The sequence below is a fragment of the Crassostrea angulata genome, chromosome 8 (assembly GCF_025612915.1).
Source record: "Crassostrea angulata isolate pt1a10 chromosome 8, ASM2561291v2, whole genome shotgun sequence".
Classification (NCBI taxonomy): domain Eukaryota; kingdom Metazoa; phylum Mollusca; class Bivalvia; order Ostreida; family Ostreidae; genus Magallana; species Magallana angulata.
In genome coordinates this window covers 27,664,731-27,679,105 of record NC_069118.1, presented here as the reverse complement: position 1 = coordinate 27,679,105, position 14,375 = coordinate 27,664,731, and the positions used below count along the sequence as shown (strand labels likewise).

Here is a 14,375-nt window from a genome sequence, read left to right as displayed (position 1 = left end):
TGAGAAGAAGATTTTTAAAGATTTTCTCTATATATAAAAATTTATCCCCCATTGTGGCCCCGCCCTACCCCCAGGGACCATGATTTGAACAAACTTGAATCTACATTATCTGAGGATGGTTACAATTTGAGCTTTCTTGGCCATAAAGTTTTGAAAAGAAATTTTTTTAAAGATTTTCTCTATATATTCCTATATAAAAATTTATCCCCTAATTGTGGCCCCACCCTACCCCTGGGGACCATGATTTGAACAAACTTGAATCTACACTATCTGAGGATGCTTCCACTCAAATTTAAGCTTTTCTGACCTTATAGTTTTTGAGAAGAAGATTTTTAAAAAAAAATTCTGTATATTCCTATGTAAAACATGACCCCCCTCTTGTGGCCCCACCCTACCCCCGGGGACCATAATTTGAACAAACTTGAATCTACACTACCTGAGGATGCTTCCATTTTAATTTGAGCTTTTCTGGCCTGATAGTTTTTTAGAAGAAGATTTTTAAAGATTTTGTCTATATATTTCTATGTAAAACTTGATCCCCTAATTGTGGCCCCACCCTAGCCCCGGAGACCATGATTTGAACAAACTTGAATCTACACTACCTGAGGAAGCTTCCACTTTTATTTGAGCTTTTCTGGCCTAATAATTTTTTAGAAGAAGATTTTTAAAGATTTTCTCTATATATTCCTATGTAAAACTTGATCCCCCCATTGTGGCCCCACCCTACCCTTGGGGACCATGATTTGAACAAACTTGAATCTACACTACCTGAGGAAGCTTCCACTTTGACTTGAGCTTCTCTGGCCTAATAATGTTTTAGAAGAAGATTTTTAAAGATTTTCTCTATATATTCCTATGTAAAACTTGATCCCCCCATTGAGGCCCCACCCTACCCCCGGGGACCATGATTTGAACAAACTTGAATCTACACTATCTGAGGAGGCTCCCATTTTAATTTGAGCTTTTCTGGCCTGATAGTTTTTTAGAAGAAGATTTTTAAGGATTTTGTCTATATATTTCTATGTAAAACTTGATCCCCCCATTGTGGCCCCTCCCTACCCCTGGGGACCATAATTTGAACAAACTTGAATCTACACTACCTGAGGATGCTGCCACACAAGTTTGAGCTTTTCAGGCCGAATAGTTTTTGAGAAGAAGATTTTTGAAAAATACCAACAAATTTTCAATAATTCTCAATTATCTCCCCTTTAAAGAGGGCGTGGCCCTTCATTTGAACAAACTTGAATCCCCTTCACCTAGTGGTGCTTTGTGCCAAATTTGGTTGAAATCTGCCCAGTGGTTCTTGAGAAGAAGATGAAAATGTGAAAAGTTTACAACGACAACGACGACAGACAACGGACAAATTGTGATCAGAAAAGCTCACTTGAGCCTTTGGCTCAGGTGAGCTAAAAATATTGAATCTACATTATCCAAGTTTGCATGCATAGTAATCTCACATATTGTAGCATTGTAGTTCTTTAAAAGATATTTAAAAATTTGCCCTATTGACTTCTATTTTAAATTTTGAACCCCTATTAGTCCAGGGGTCAAAATTTTACCAAATAAGAATCTATAATAGCCACAGATGCTTGCATAATAGTCCCACAAACTGTTGTACTGACCAGTGAAAGCTGGCAAATCTAGACATGATCTCATTGCAAGCAACAAGTGAGTCTTCCGTTTGATTATGAATAAATGATATGGTTAAATTAAAATGTTGACATTTAGTACGAGTTACTATATTAACTTTCTATTAAACTAAATTTTGGACCTACACTGCAAATATAAAATTTTCAGAATAGGTCATTTTTAAACTTTAATATCTCAGCAATGCATTGTCCAATTTTAAAACGGTTTTCAGATTTCTATTTAGTACAACAATGTTTACAGAACGATTATGCTTTAAAATTCCAAAATTCGAAATTTTGGAATCATTTACGGTGGACCGAAAGTGATGGACGTCCTGCTCATATTAAAATTTGTTAAGTTTAAAACATATCCTGATGAAAAAAATTGTAAACTTTTTGATTTTAAAATTTTTAAAACACAATTTTCCAAAAATGCAGTTTGAGTGGACTCTAAGTGACATACGATCATGCTTTTACCTGATAGCATCTAACAATTCAAACATCTACCATTCCTAAAAATTTCAATCTTCTATCCTTAATCATTTTTGAGAAAAAGGGAGGACAAAATCACTTTATTAAACAAGAGGCCCATGGGCCACATCGCTCACCTGAGAAACAATAGGTATGATAAAATCAGATTATTGGAGTCATAATACAAACTATCTGGACAATGTACAATAATACATAATACATACTTTGTATCTACACTACCTGAGGATGCTTTCACACAAGTTTCAGCTTTCCTGGCTGATTAGTTTCTGAGAAGAAGATTTTTAAAGATTTACTCTATATATTCCTATGTTAAACTTTGACCACCCATTGTGGCCCCACACTAGCCCCGGGGGTCATGATTTGAACAACTTTGAATCTACACTACCTGAGGATGCTTCCACACAAGTTTCAGCTTTCCTGGCTGATTAGTTTCTGAGAAGAAGATTTTTAAAGATTTACTATATATATTCCTATGTAAAACTTCGACCCCCCCCCCCCCCCCCCCCCATTGTGGCCCCACCCTACCTCGGGGATCATGATTTTCACAACTTTGAATCTACACTACCTGAGGATGCTTTCACACAAGTTTCAGCTTTCCTGGCTGATTAGTTTCTGAGAAGAAGATTTTTAAAGATATACTCTATATATTCATATGTTAAACTTCAATCCCCCATTGTGGCCCCACCCTACCCCCGGGGGTCATGATTTCACAATTTTGTATCTACACTACCTGAGGATTGCTTCCACACAAGTTTCAGCTTTCCTGGTCTTATGGTTCATGAGAAGAAGATTTTTGAAAATTTCTCGAAAATTTTCATAAATTCCTAATTATCTCCCTTTGCAAAAGGGCGTGGTCCTTAATTTTCACAACTTAGAATCCCCTTAGGCTAAGAATGCTTTGTGCAAAGTTTGGTTGAAATTGGCCCAGTGGTTCTTGAGAAGATGTAGAAAATGTGAAAAGTTTACGGACGGACAGACGGACGACAGACAAAATGTGATCAGAATAGCTCACTTGAGCTTTCAGCTCAGGTGAGCTAAAAAGATGAACGAATATATTGGCAGATTGGAAGTGACTTAATCAACAAAAATGTACGTGATAAAAGATTTTGATACTCTTTTTTATCTATGAAAATATCAGAAAAAGTCGTTGCACCATGTCTGAGATTTTTGAGCTTTAAGAAAAATGTTAAGAAAACGAAAACAATAGGGTCTTCTGTTGGAAAGTTGGGAACTGACGACCCTAACAATCCTATCATATCCTATATCATGCATCCGTTCCTGCAAATAAGCTCTATTTCGGGTCAGGACCATACCCTTCAGGGACATGACCTATATATCATTTAATGCTGCTTACTTCTAGACTTTATATTAAGGTCAAGCTCTTGTCTTATTTCTTTGATTTCTTCTGGTCCGACATCATGTTCACTTGATGAATCAGACTCATCAACATCCTTCCTTGATCTCTACAAACAAAATTAAAAAATATCATATTAAACTTTCACCTTTCAGTGCTTGCTTAATGCTTGATTTTGAGAAAGATACAAAGATTTATTCCCCCCTTCCCCCTCCTAATAAAAATATATCTATCGACAGCTTCCAGTATACTGTAAATTCCTTATTAAACGCGAGGAATAAATATCCGCGTAAAATCGCAAGAAGCATTCTTCATGGATCTTTAAATCTCGCCATCATTTTATGATAGTTGAAAAATATAAAAAAGAAGGAGAAAAGTTCAACGTTCGCGATTTTATATTTTTTTACTTCACACCATATATAAACAAGAAGCCCAGAAAATATCATCCACGAAAAATAACCCTTAAAATTTGCTTTCAATAATAAAGTCAACTTTTTTGTTGAATAACTGTACAGTAAAACATGGTGTTTTGACAACATTTGTAAAATATATTTTTTCACCGATAACATAGAAATCAATGTTAGAGAACAACTTATGTAAATTACTTGTAAATTCATACGCAGTGAATAGATGTCGCATTTAGAGGCATCTAAACATCACAGAATTTAATGGAAAACATAGTAGAATGTAAATATACTCAATTGATGTATCTATTTATTCCTCATTAAGATGTTTATTAACTGTCTTCAAGTATGCTGTCATTACAAATGTTATAAATCAGGGTTCTACATTAACTTTTTTTCCTACTTGTCCATTCGAACAAGTGACCAAGACATTTACTTGTCTGACCTTCATCTTTACTAGTCCGAAAATTTTTCAATATTAACGATCAAATATTGTCAACTTGAAAACTACAGTTCTGTATTACTAAAATAAAGTCATTTCAAAATATAATTTGGGTGTCTAAAAACTTTTATAAACTGGTAAAAAATGTTATTCTTAAAAAAAATTATATTACACTTTGCATAATTGACAAATGATCTATTGAGATATGATCAGAGGTCATATTTCTACCTTGGGATCAATAAGTAGTTTTCATTGACAAGTTAAAATTAATAACAATAAATGATTCAAATTATAAATGTTTATACTCCACATTCACCCCCCCCCCCCCCCAAATCTAACCTGGTTATAAAGATTCTGTCTTCTTAATACATTCTTACATGTGTACAGTAGCAAATTTTAAATCATTTCTTGATTGCTTTTTCTCTCGTGATTCACATTAACATTTTGGAAATTGCTTAATTCAATTTTTAAGATTTATAAACAAAATGTTATATGCATCACTTCCATGTGTATTCGCCTATTTGGGGGAATTGTAAAGTCTCCTAAACAAAGCAGTGACATCATTAGGGTAGGATTTACCCACATGTATCAAACACTATACTGTATAACATATGAATAAGATAAAATACATTATTATTTCTAGTTCTAAAATGTCAGGGTGTCTCCAAGGGGGCATAATCTACATACAATTTTACGCGCAATGACACAAAGAGCAAAAATAAATTATATGGTTTAGGGATGAGGATCTCAGATCTCAGAAGTTAACAAAATATACAGTGTATCATATCATTTCCTATTTCATAAAGGGGGGGGGGGGTTAAAGACAACACTTGGGGGTCATTAATGTACTTTACACCATTTGATGCATCATAATGACATTAGAAGATATTTTGTATTTTCCTGTTTCACGTGGGGTCAGAACAGTCCCATAAGGTCATGACCTACATTGTAATACATTAAGAAAGAAATACTCCTTTCTTCCTATTAAAACTCATATAAAAATGATAAGTGTCTACACCTACTTACATGTAATACACAAATTTAATAAGAAATTGTTTATACAGGGTCAATATGGGGTCAACTCAATAGTGCATGCAGTCTGACAAATGGAAAAAATAACTTTTGCAACTAAAATGACAGAAACTTTGCAAATGCGATAGGATAGGTAACAATGATAAGCTTATTTAAATATTAAAAGATGATGATACAGTATACTGTCAAAGGGAGATCACATTTAGAAAGTGAAAGTAGAACTTATATATGTATGCTGGCATCTCATTATATTGTGTTACTGCTACTACATGTATTATGCTTACCTAAATTGGTCAACATCATAATGATAATCCAATTAAAACACAATAATGAATTCCTTTAGCTGATCTTTCTGCATACGGAAAACACAAACATGTATGTATGGGTGTTGCTAAAACGTGGTACGGAAAACGGAACGGAAAGCGGAACGGAATGGAAAATATCATCACGTTTATCGCTTAAAAAGGGTATAGACAGGCCAGAAACGATTTACTTTGTATCTTTTATTTATATCTAATGAATGATTATCAACATTTTGTTATCTTATTAATATTCATATGAATGTCTATCAATTATAGCATTGTATTCATTCGGCTTTAGTTGAGTACGGAAACGGAAAAATCAAATGTAAACGAATTGTGAAACATTAACATGATTAAACGAGCAAATTAGCTATAACTTTTTACTTATTTTTCTTATATGGTATTGCTGGTATATCAGTGTAACGTACGCAGTTAATGAACGCGTTTTATGCGTGTTTTGAGTATTTTTATATTTCAAATATGATGTACATGTATATACTTAAATCAAAATTGAATTTTCGGTGTTCTAGACGATCTTTTATCATACAGACGATACAGTATCATTGAGATGGCAGAAAAAAAACCGTAGGACTGATGACATTAAAAATTAAAATACAGTAAACATTAAAATACCCGGTAATTTGTGAAACTAGTATTTTTAGCAATGCAATTTTGTTTACGTTTGCATTACTAAGCAGTTGTTTATTCCAGCAGCTATATACATATGATCCGATTAGAGAGCTCTAGACATCGCCTGGTGTGATTTTCCGATTATATATTGGGACTATAGTCTGTCGATCCCAAAATATTCATGCAGCACATTTGGACGATTTATAATGGAAAATGTTGACATCTTTTCTCCATTTGGAAGTCACTCAGAAGACCTTGCACAATTTTTCAACACTATCATCCGGGTCTGTTGAAATGCAAAACCCCGTAGACTTCTTTATTTTTAGCCGTGTATTTATACCAGCTGATAAGGTAGAGAGGACGTTTTAAGGAAAGAATAATGAGAATGTTTAATGCTTCTAAAAGAGAATTGCTTGAACCCTAAGGTATATATAAATATACAGCAAAAAGTGAATCGAGGATATTTTGGCACAGAATATAGTGGTCAATGCATGTACTGTTAATTTTGAGGAAATAAATATTATTGAATAAATAATCTAATATTGCTAATCTTTCAAAAAAAATTAAAAAGGTACATAAAGTATATCTTTTTAGCATGATTAACAAATCTATGAGGTAAATAACATTAGATAAGATTTTCCGTTTTCCCTTCCGTTCCGTTTTCCGTTCCGCGTTTTAGCAACGCCCATGTATATATACACGTGAACCCATCTAATTGAAGAGCTGGGTAAAATTAGTACCCGCTAATGAGACATGCAGACCTGTATTGTGTACGTAACTTCAGACAAAGATCATTCATTTGTAACATGCATGTATTTTTATGACCTATTCTTCAAATCCACTTGCACTATTTTATTAGGTAAATAACAGCTTTAAGGTGGTGCAGGACACCTGCATATTGTGATGTACATGTATACTTTCTATTGAGATAAACAATAAAGTATATTAAATATTGATTAAATATTTACCCCCCAAATAATGTTACCTAACATTGAAGCGCAATGGGTTTGAGCACTTACATGTCTGTAAGAGCGTTGGGGTCCAAGGTGTATTTTTGGTAATTTTACAATTGATATAAATGAATTTTCATGGGGGGGGGGGGTCGGGAAGGGGGGGGGGGGGGTCTGGACCCCTCACTCCCACCCCTTCTCTAAATCTGTGCACACGATGATGTTCATGTAGGCACACAGAAGCAAATCTAAAACCGGCAACCGCCACGGGGAGGGGGCATAATTTAATTTTTAAATTTGTTTGTAATAATTATGTAGACCATTATACTTTCTATGACATAAAATGTTAAGATTATTGATTAACTGAAAATTTACTGCAAACAGTTCTACCCCAAATTGCACATAAAGTGCTACTCATGTCACGATGTGTATTATCATATGGGAAGGGATCTCATCCTTCAGTTATGAAAATTATAAATTTTAATTGTATTACCGGAGCTTGCATATAAGCCTTCATTTTCAATTAAACTGGTACAAAACAGTGTTATTTAGGGGCAAACACATGGTGCGGGTATTACTGTCTAATGACAGCATCTAGTTTTTTTATGTTGGAGACTTCTTTACATAAAAAAGCAATATTCACTTGTCAGTATATTTTTTTAAGTGGTACCATACAAGCGGACAAGTGTTAATGTTGAGCCCTGTGAATGAATATGCATAGGCAGGGCCTCGTTAAGTTAGTGAACTTCCTTTGGTAATCATAGTGGTTTTAAAAGTATTTGAAGAATTATTAGTATTTGATTAAATACAAAGTAATTTTAAAAAACTCACTTAAGATTTGATAGCTTATCTTTTTAACATCTCTGCAGCCCTATCGAAGCCATTGTTTGGAACATGTGCATCTGTCACTTATATAATCTTGGACATTGCCCTGGGGCAATGGAATTATCAAAACATCCATAATGACTTGTACACCCCTATTGTCTGAGCGGTTTTAAGATTGTTATGATGATTCATAAAACATTGAATATCATATCAGAATCCCAATAATGTGGCTGTTGAATAAAGTGTTAATTACATGTTGTGATACCCCCACTCTGATGTGAATATGCAAAATAAGCAAAGTCGACATTTAACAGAAAGCTGGCATCCGATTGGTACAGAAATATATCCCATAATATGGCATGCCTAAACAAATAGTGTGTTATAATTTCAAGCATCTGCGATTAATAGTTGCTGAGAAATCTTTGACGGAAATTTGTTTGAAAACTTTGGCTAAAAATAAACAAAGTCGTCATTTAACAGGAAGTTGACATCCTATTGATACAAAAATATATCCCACGATATGGCATGCCTATACAAATATTGTGTTAAAATTTCAAGCATCTGCAATAAATAGTTGCTGAGAAATCTTTGACGGAAATTTGTTTGAAAATTTTGGCTAAAAATAAACAAAGTCTTCATTTAACAGGAAGTTGACGCCTGATTGGTACAAAAATATATCTCATGATATGGCATGCCTATACAAATATTGTGTAAAAATTTCAAGCATCTGCAATAAATAGTTGCTGAGAAATCTTTGACGAAAATTTGTTTGAAAAATTTGGCTAAAAATAAGCTAAGTCGTCATTTAACAGGAAGTTGACCTCCGATTGATACAAAAATATATCCCACAATATGGCATGCCAAAACAAATAGTGTGTTAAAATTTCAAGCATCTGCGTTTCATAGTTGCTAAGAAATCTTTGACGGATATTTGTTTGAAAATTTTGGCTAAAAATAAACAGTCTTCATTTAACAGGAAGTTGACGCCTGATTGGTACAAAAATATATCTTACGATATGGCATGCCTATACAAATATTGTGTAAAAATTTCAAGCATCTGCGATAAATAGTTGCTGAGAAATCTTTGACGAAAATTTGTTTGAAAATTTTGGTTTTAAAAAAAGCAAAGTCGTCATTTAACAGGAAGTTGACGTCCGATTGGTACAAAAATATATCCCACGATATGGCATGCCTTAACAAACACTGTGTAAAAATTTCAAGCATCTGCGATAAATAGTTGCTGAGATAAATGCGACAGAAATGTTTGTTACGGACGGACAGACAGACAGACGGACGGACAGACAGACACACAAGGGTAAAACAGTATACCCCCTCTCCTTCGGAGTGGGGGTATAATTATTACACAAGACTCTGAAAGAATTGTCACATTTAAACAAATTTAAAGTCCTCTGAACTTACCTTTGCTTCCTGAGGTCTACTAATATACTTTCGTTTAATTCCATGTTCTGAAAAAATATAATTGATCGTAATTTTAACACCAGCCTTTAAAATCATTGGTATTGTGAATGTCTTGGCCATGACAATCAAGCATGTAAAACTTTTTTTTGTGTATATTGTTAGAACACAAATATATTTATTGCCAAGTGTTTGACGACCATAACATGTATTCAGTAATTTACCTAAACTATATTTTACATTATTTGCCTTAATTAATATTTTTTTTGAATATGTTACAAACCATTCTTGGACTGTTCTTTCACAGAGTCAATTTCGCTGTCAGGTTTATAAGTTTCATCAATGCAACTGTTCTCTAAAATATTAACAATTATTGACTTATTGTAAAATTGTCACTCTCAGTCTATGCGAAAGACCATGGACAGTCACCCCTGACCAATGTGCTGTGCCCATGGTCCGATGCGTCATTTTTTTAGACCGGACCAAAATGTCCATGTCTCAGTATCCAGTTTTAAGCTGTACTAATTTTTACTTTTATCTTCCATCTTTTTTATTGCCGTCAGTCTCTTTCCTTTCTTTGTAAATCCAAACTGCAATAATCTAAGGTTTCTTTTAATCTATTTTCCGCCATGCTGTCACTTTTTAATCTTAATCCTAGGGATACATTATATTAACTATACTTTGGCCATATAAAATTAATGTTTAGATTCTCATCCTCATTTGCAAAATATATGTGGCAGGTGGACAGATTTAATTAATTTTATTATTTTTCATTGTTATAAAAACACCTTTTTCACTGTTTATGTTTTAGAAGTAACAACTGCTCTATTCCTTTAAGTTAATTGTTAATGCTAATATGAGTGCACAAACCCTCATGTAATCTTTTAATTCAATTTTATTTCAACTTTACTGGCAATGCATGACGACATTTGTGTCCTTGTGGTAACAAACATAACTTGAATCAAACAGTAATCCACATGTTAAGGCAGCCATCAAAATGTTTTTGAATTTTTTGAAAAACAAGCCCGAATTTTTTCCCCCACTCAATTCATTTTTTTCAAAATAAAATGCATCAAGGCGGGCCATATTAAGAGGGGCGGGCGGGGATGAGAATATAAAAATGAATTTTATGTGGCCTTATCAACAAGTTTATTTTATTTTAACACTGACAGAGAGTTTAGCAAAAATAACTTCAATTTCGATCCCAATCAGATAATAGATGATCGCTGACCAGAATTACTTCGGCGCAAAAATACACAACACATACTCCTACATAATTTCCGGTTGCAAATCAAATTTCTCCGCCTGACAAAAAAAGGTTAGGTCCTGTGTTCATTGATTACACAGGACTAAATGTCCTGTGCATGTGGTCAAAAATTTTTTGCTTAGACAGCACTCTTACAGAATTGATATATACATGTATTTCATAAAATAATAGATTGTAATTTTTATGACATATAATAAAACGAGAAGTCTGTGAGCCAATGTTTACAAGTGATAAATGTACCCTCTCTCTAATGTACATTTCAAGTTTCATTTAACATGAAGTTGGCTAAGATTTACATAAAAAAATCGATCCCATTCTATGGCATGCATTAGAAATAGATGATATTAAGTAATGAAATGTTTAACTGTGAAAAATCCACCACTGAACAGTTGACTTATCTGAATAAATGAATCGAGTGTCGATACCCCCTGCACCTTCAGTATGAGCACATTAAGCAAGTTTAGCATTCAAAATATATTCATTGAATGGCAGTTAAACATGTTTGTTTTTAGAATATAAAATGAACTGCAATCCACTTTTATAATGCGTTTAACAATTTAGAGCTGACCCTCGGGCCATAGGCGTCGGAACCGGAGGGCTAGGTCCCCCCACTTTCTTTGCAAAGTTAGACCTAACCATTAGGCACATAGCATCATAGAGGGTTTAGCCCCCCCCCCTTTTTCTCGCAGCAACACAACTGTTCCTAAATTTAACTTGAAAAGATTAAAATATTGAGAAGTTGGAGACATTTTTTTTTTCTTCATGATTTTGGGAATTAGGTTTTTTTTTTTTTGCTTGTCAAGATTTCTGAGGATTAGTCTAGCCCCCCACTATCAATTTGTTTCCGACGCCACTGCGGGCAAATACTGGGGTATCGAATCGAGCAAAACACCCTTTTTTTATTTTCTTGGGAGTAAATTTTACTTGACATTTTTTAATAATAAATCAAAGTTTATTTAAAATTGAAGTCAAATTTGGAAAATTATTATTAGATAAATATTTCACAACATTTTAAATGATTCACGTTTTTCTGACACAAAGAAAAAAATTCATGCTGCTCTTATATGCATATAAACAGGTAACTCTTGATGACTCGAACTTCGATCGCTCGAAGTTCTTGATCCCTTGAAGTGAGTCTAGGGTCCTGTTTTTTTCCCTTATATAACTAAGCAAATTTACTCTTAATTTCTCGAAATCTTGATCTCTTGAAGTCAAACTGCAGTCCCCTTAAACATCATATACTGTTTTTTACTCTCGATACCTTCCTCAGTCCCATGGACTTCGAGCTATCGAGAGTTACCTGCATATATATAATCTGATAATAAATTGAGTAATATATCATAACTTGTTTTTCTTAGAAACTGCTTGAAATATAAAAACATTATCAATTGCACTAATATAAAATTTATTTATCCTCCCAATAGGCCTGCCCTGAGTTACACAGATCCAAGGAAAACCATAAAAATCCCACTGATTTTATGAATGATGCAACAAAAGATTGAAGACATAATTTTATGGCGAAGTATACATGTACATGCTGAAGTTTGGCTGTGTCGATATGGATATCGTTGTGATATACTGGTAGTCAGCTGTTTGTGTGATTATTTATGGTTAGGGTTACCTAATAAAAACAATTAGCAGTTAAGATATCGTTTTTGGATACATTACCATTTGACAACGCTTCTTCTGGAAAACACAGACTGCTGTTGATTTCATTTTGGTCAACTATTTCATTTTCACCTAAAAAAAAAAAAAAAAAAGCACTTTCTAAAGTACAGGAAAATTTTATTCAAATAAATTAATACTACATAATGAATCAAACACCAGGGAAAATTCAATTACTCAAGAACTTTATCATATTTACCTTCATATGAATCCAGTGTCATTAGAAATTTTCCTGCCATTTTTATCTCTCTGACAGCAGGAGGGCACTGGTAAACATTTTCATTTATAAATTTTGAATGACCCATATGTTTTTGGATAAAAAAGTCTCTTTCCTGCTGAGGAACTTCTAGGGATGCATAGTGAGTAGCTACAAAATGTCTCATATCCGTTGCAGTTATGTTTCTAGGCACATCGGCTTTCTCACATACATCACGTACACATTGCCATCCACTCACATGGTCAACTGAATCTTCGGTATTGGCAAATACAAATTCATTTTGAGGATGTATGCCCGCCAGTTTTCTATTTTCAACATCAGCAAGCATTTGGAGTCCCTTCCAGCAATCCTCTGGAATTATGACAGGCACTAGTTCTGACTTCTTAGAAGAATGTAGATAAGCACATTTAAGCTGACATGCCATTTTTTCAAAATCATCACTTTCAGTGTCTTTCTTTATAAATGACTCATCTACCCATTTGTCTTTAAAAGCATCCTTTAACTCTGAAACAGTGAGTCTAGTTGCTTCCCCTCCTCTTCTAGCATTAAATAATGTTAGACGACTGGCAATGAAGTTTCTAAGTTTACAAAACAAAGTTTGGGTCATTAGTGAATATGTTGCATCACTTACTAATTCTTTTACACTGCTTTTTGTAAACTGTTGAATTTGCCTAATATCCTCAACAGAGGGCAGACGTTTTGGGTCTCTTGATTCATTTTGCCTCTTCTTAATAATTGCTTCCTGTGCTGATCTAAAGAAGGATTTCCATCGAACTTGAAGGACTTTTCTAAACTTCTCAGCCTCAAGCGCTTTGTCGTCTTCTCCCATAAGCATGTGAGTGGAGTAGATTGAGTTGCTCACTTCAAGAATTAAAGATCTTAGCCCCAATCTTAATCCACTTTTCATTTCACCTTCAGGGTCAATTGTCATAGAATTAACTGCAGTGCTAAGTAGTTTAATAGATTTTACATTAAACATTTCAGAGCAATGTTTTACTACAACTCCTGCCTCTGAAGCAATTTTTTGAAACTCCATGAAAAGCCTGGCAAGTCTTCTCAATTTTGATCGCAGTGTATTTAGTTTTTCTGTCAGTTTAAAACTTGATCCCTCAATTGCTTGGTACTCCATGAAACCATAGTCCTTAATGAAGGTATCATCCCTTATTTTCATTCCAACATCATCTGCTTGAATTCTAGTGTAAACAAACTGAACATAACTTGCAGGATACTCTACTTCTTTAAACACATTTAGTGAAATTCCACAAGGTGGTATTGTTGTTTCCTCTGCCCTTTTACATATTTTTTTATGGCGATGCATTGTATTTTTATTTAAAAATGCCTTGCAAAGGGAACACATTGCCATTTGTGTGTAAGATTTATGTGCAGCAGTTTTTCTTTCTTTTATCAGTTCTTCTTCAGACTCATTGCATAGCGCTTTAACATTGTACTGATAAATTCCTTGTCTTTTCATGTTTTTAAAAGCTTGTTGCTTTTCTGGTCCTGGCAACTTTAGTGCAGCTTTAACCTCTTCTTCCTCTTTGTGACACTTCTGTATGTGTCTGCTTAGTGCCGACTGCATTTTGTTGCAAAATGGGCATGGTCTATGGGGTCTCTTTTTGATCTTTGAGGCAAGTTTGGTTTTTATTTCTGAAATTGAACTTGCCTGTATTAGAGGTATTTGTAGCCAGTGTCGGTAGAATAAAACTCAGACAATGGTCAAAGGTTCACTTCATTCATAAAATTTATAAAAA

At 34.0% G+C, this 14,375-nt stretch overlaps 1 protein-coding gene across 1 annotated transcript in view; it reads right to left on the bottom strand.

Annotated features, from left to right (window-relative positions):
• LOC128160857 (uncharacterized) overlaps positions 1 to 14,375 on the bottom strand; it is a 198,272-nt gene that overhangs the window by 15,685 nt on the left and 168,212 nt on the right. The window contains exons 21-25 of the mRNA XM_052824167.1: positions 12,607 to 14,271; positions 12,411 to 12,482; positions 9,759 to 9,830; positions 9,479 to 9,525; positions 3,475 to 3,583 (exon numbers count right to left, since the gene is read on the bottom strand). Coding sequence (XP_052680127.1) covers positions 3,475 to 3,583; positions 9,479 to 9,525; positions 9,759 to 9,830; positions 12,411 to 12,482; positions 12,607 to 14,271 — 1,965 coding nt within the window. The remainder of the gene's footprint in view (positions 1 to 3,474; positions 3,584 to 9,478; positions 9,526 to 9,758; positions 9,831 to 12,410; positions 12,483 to 12,606; positions 14,272 to 14,375) is intronic.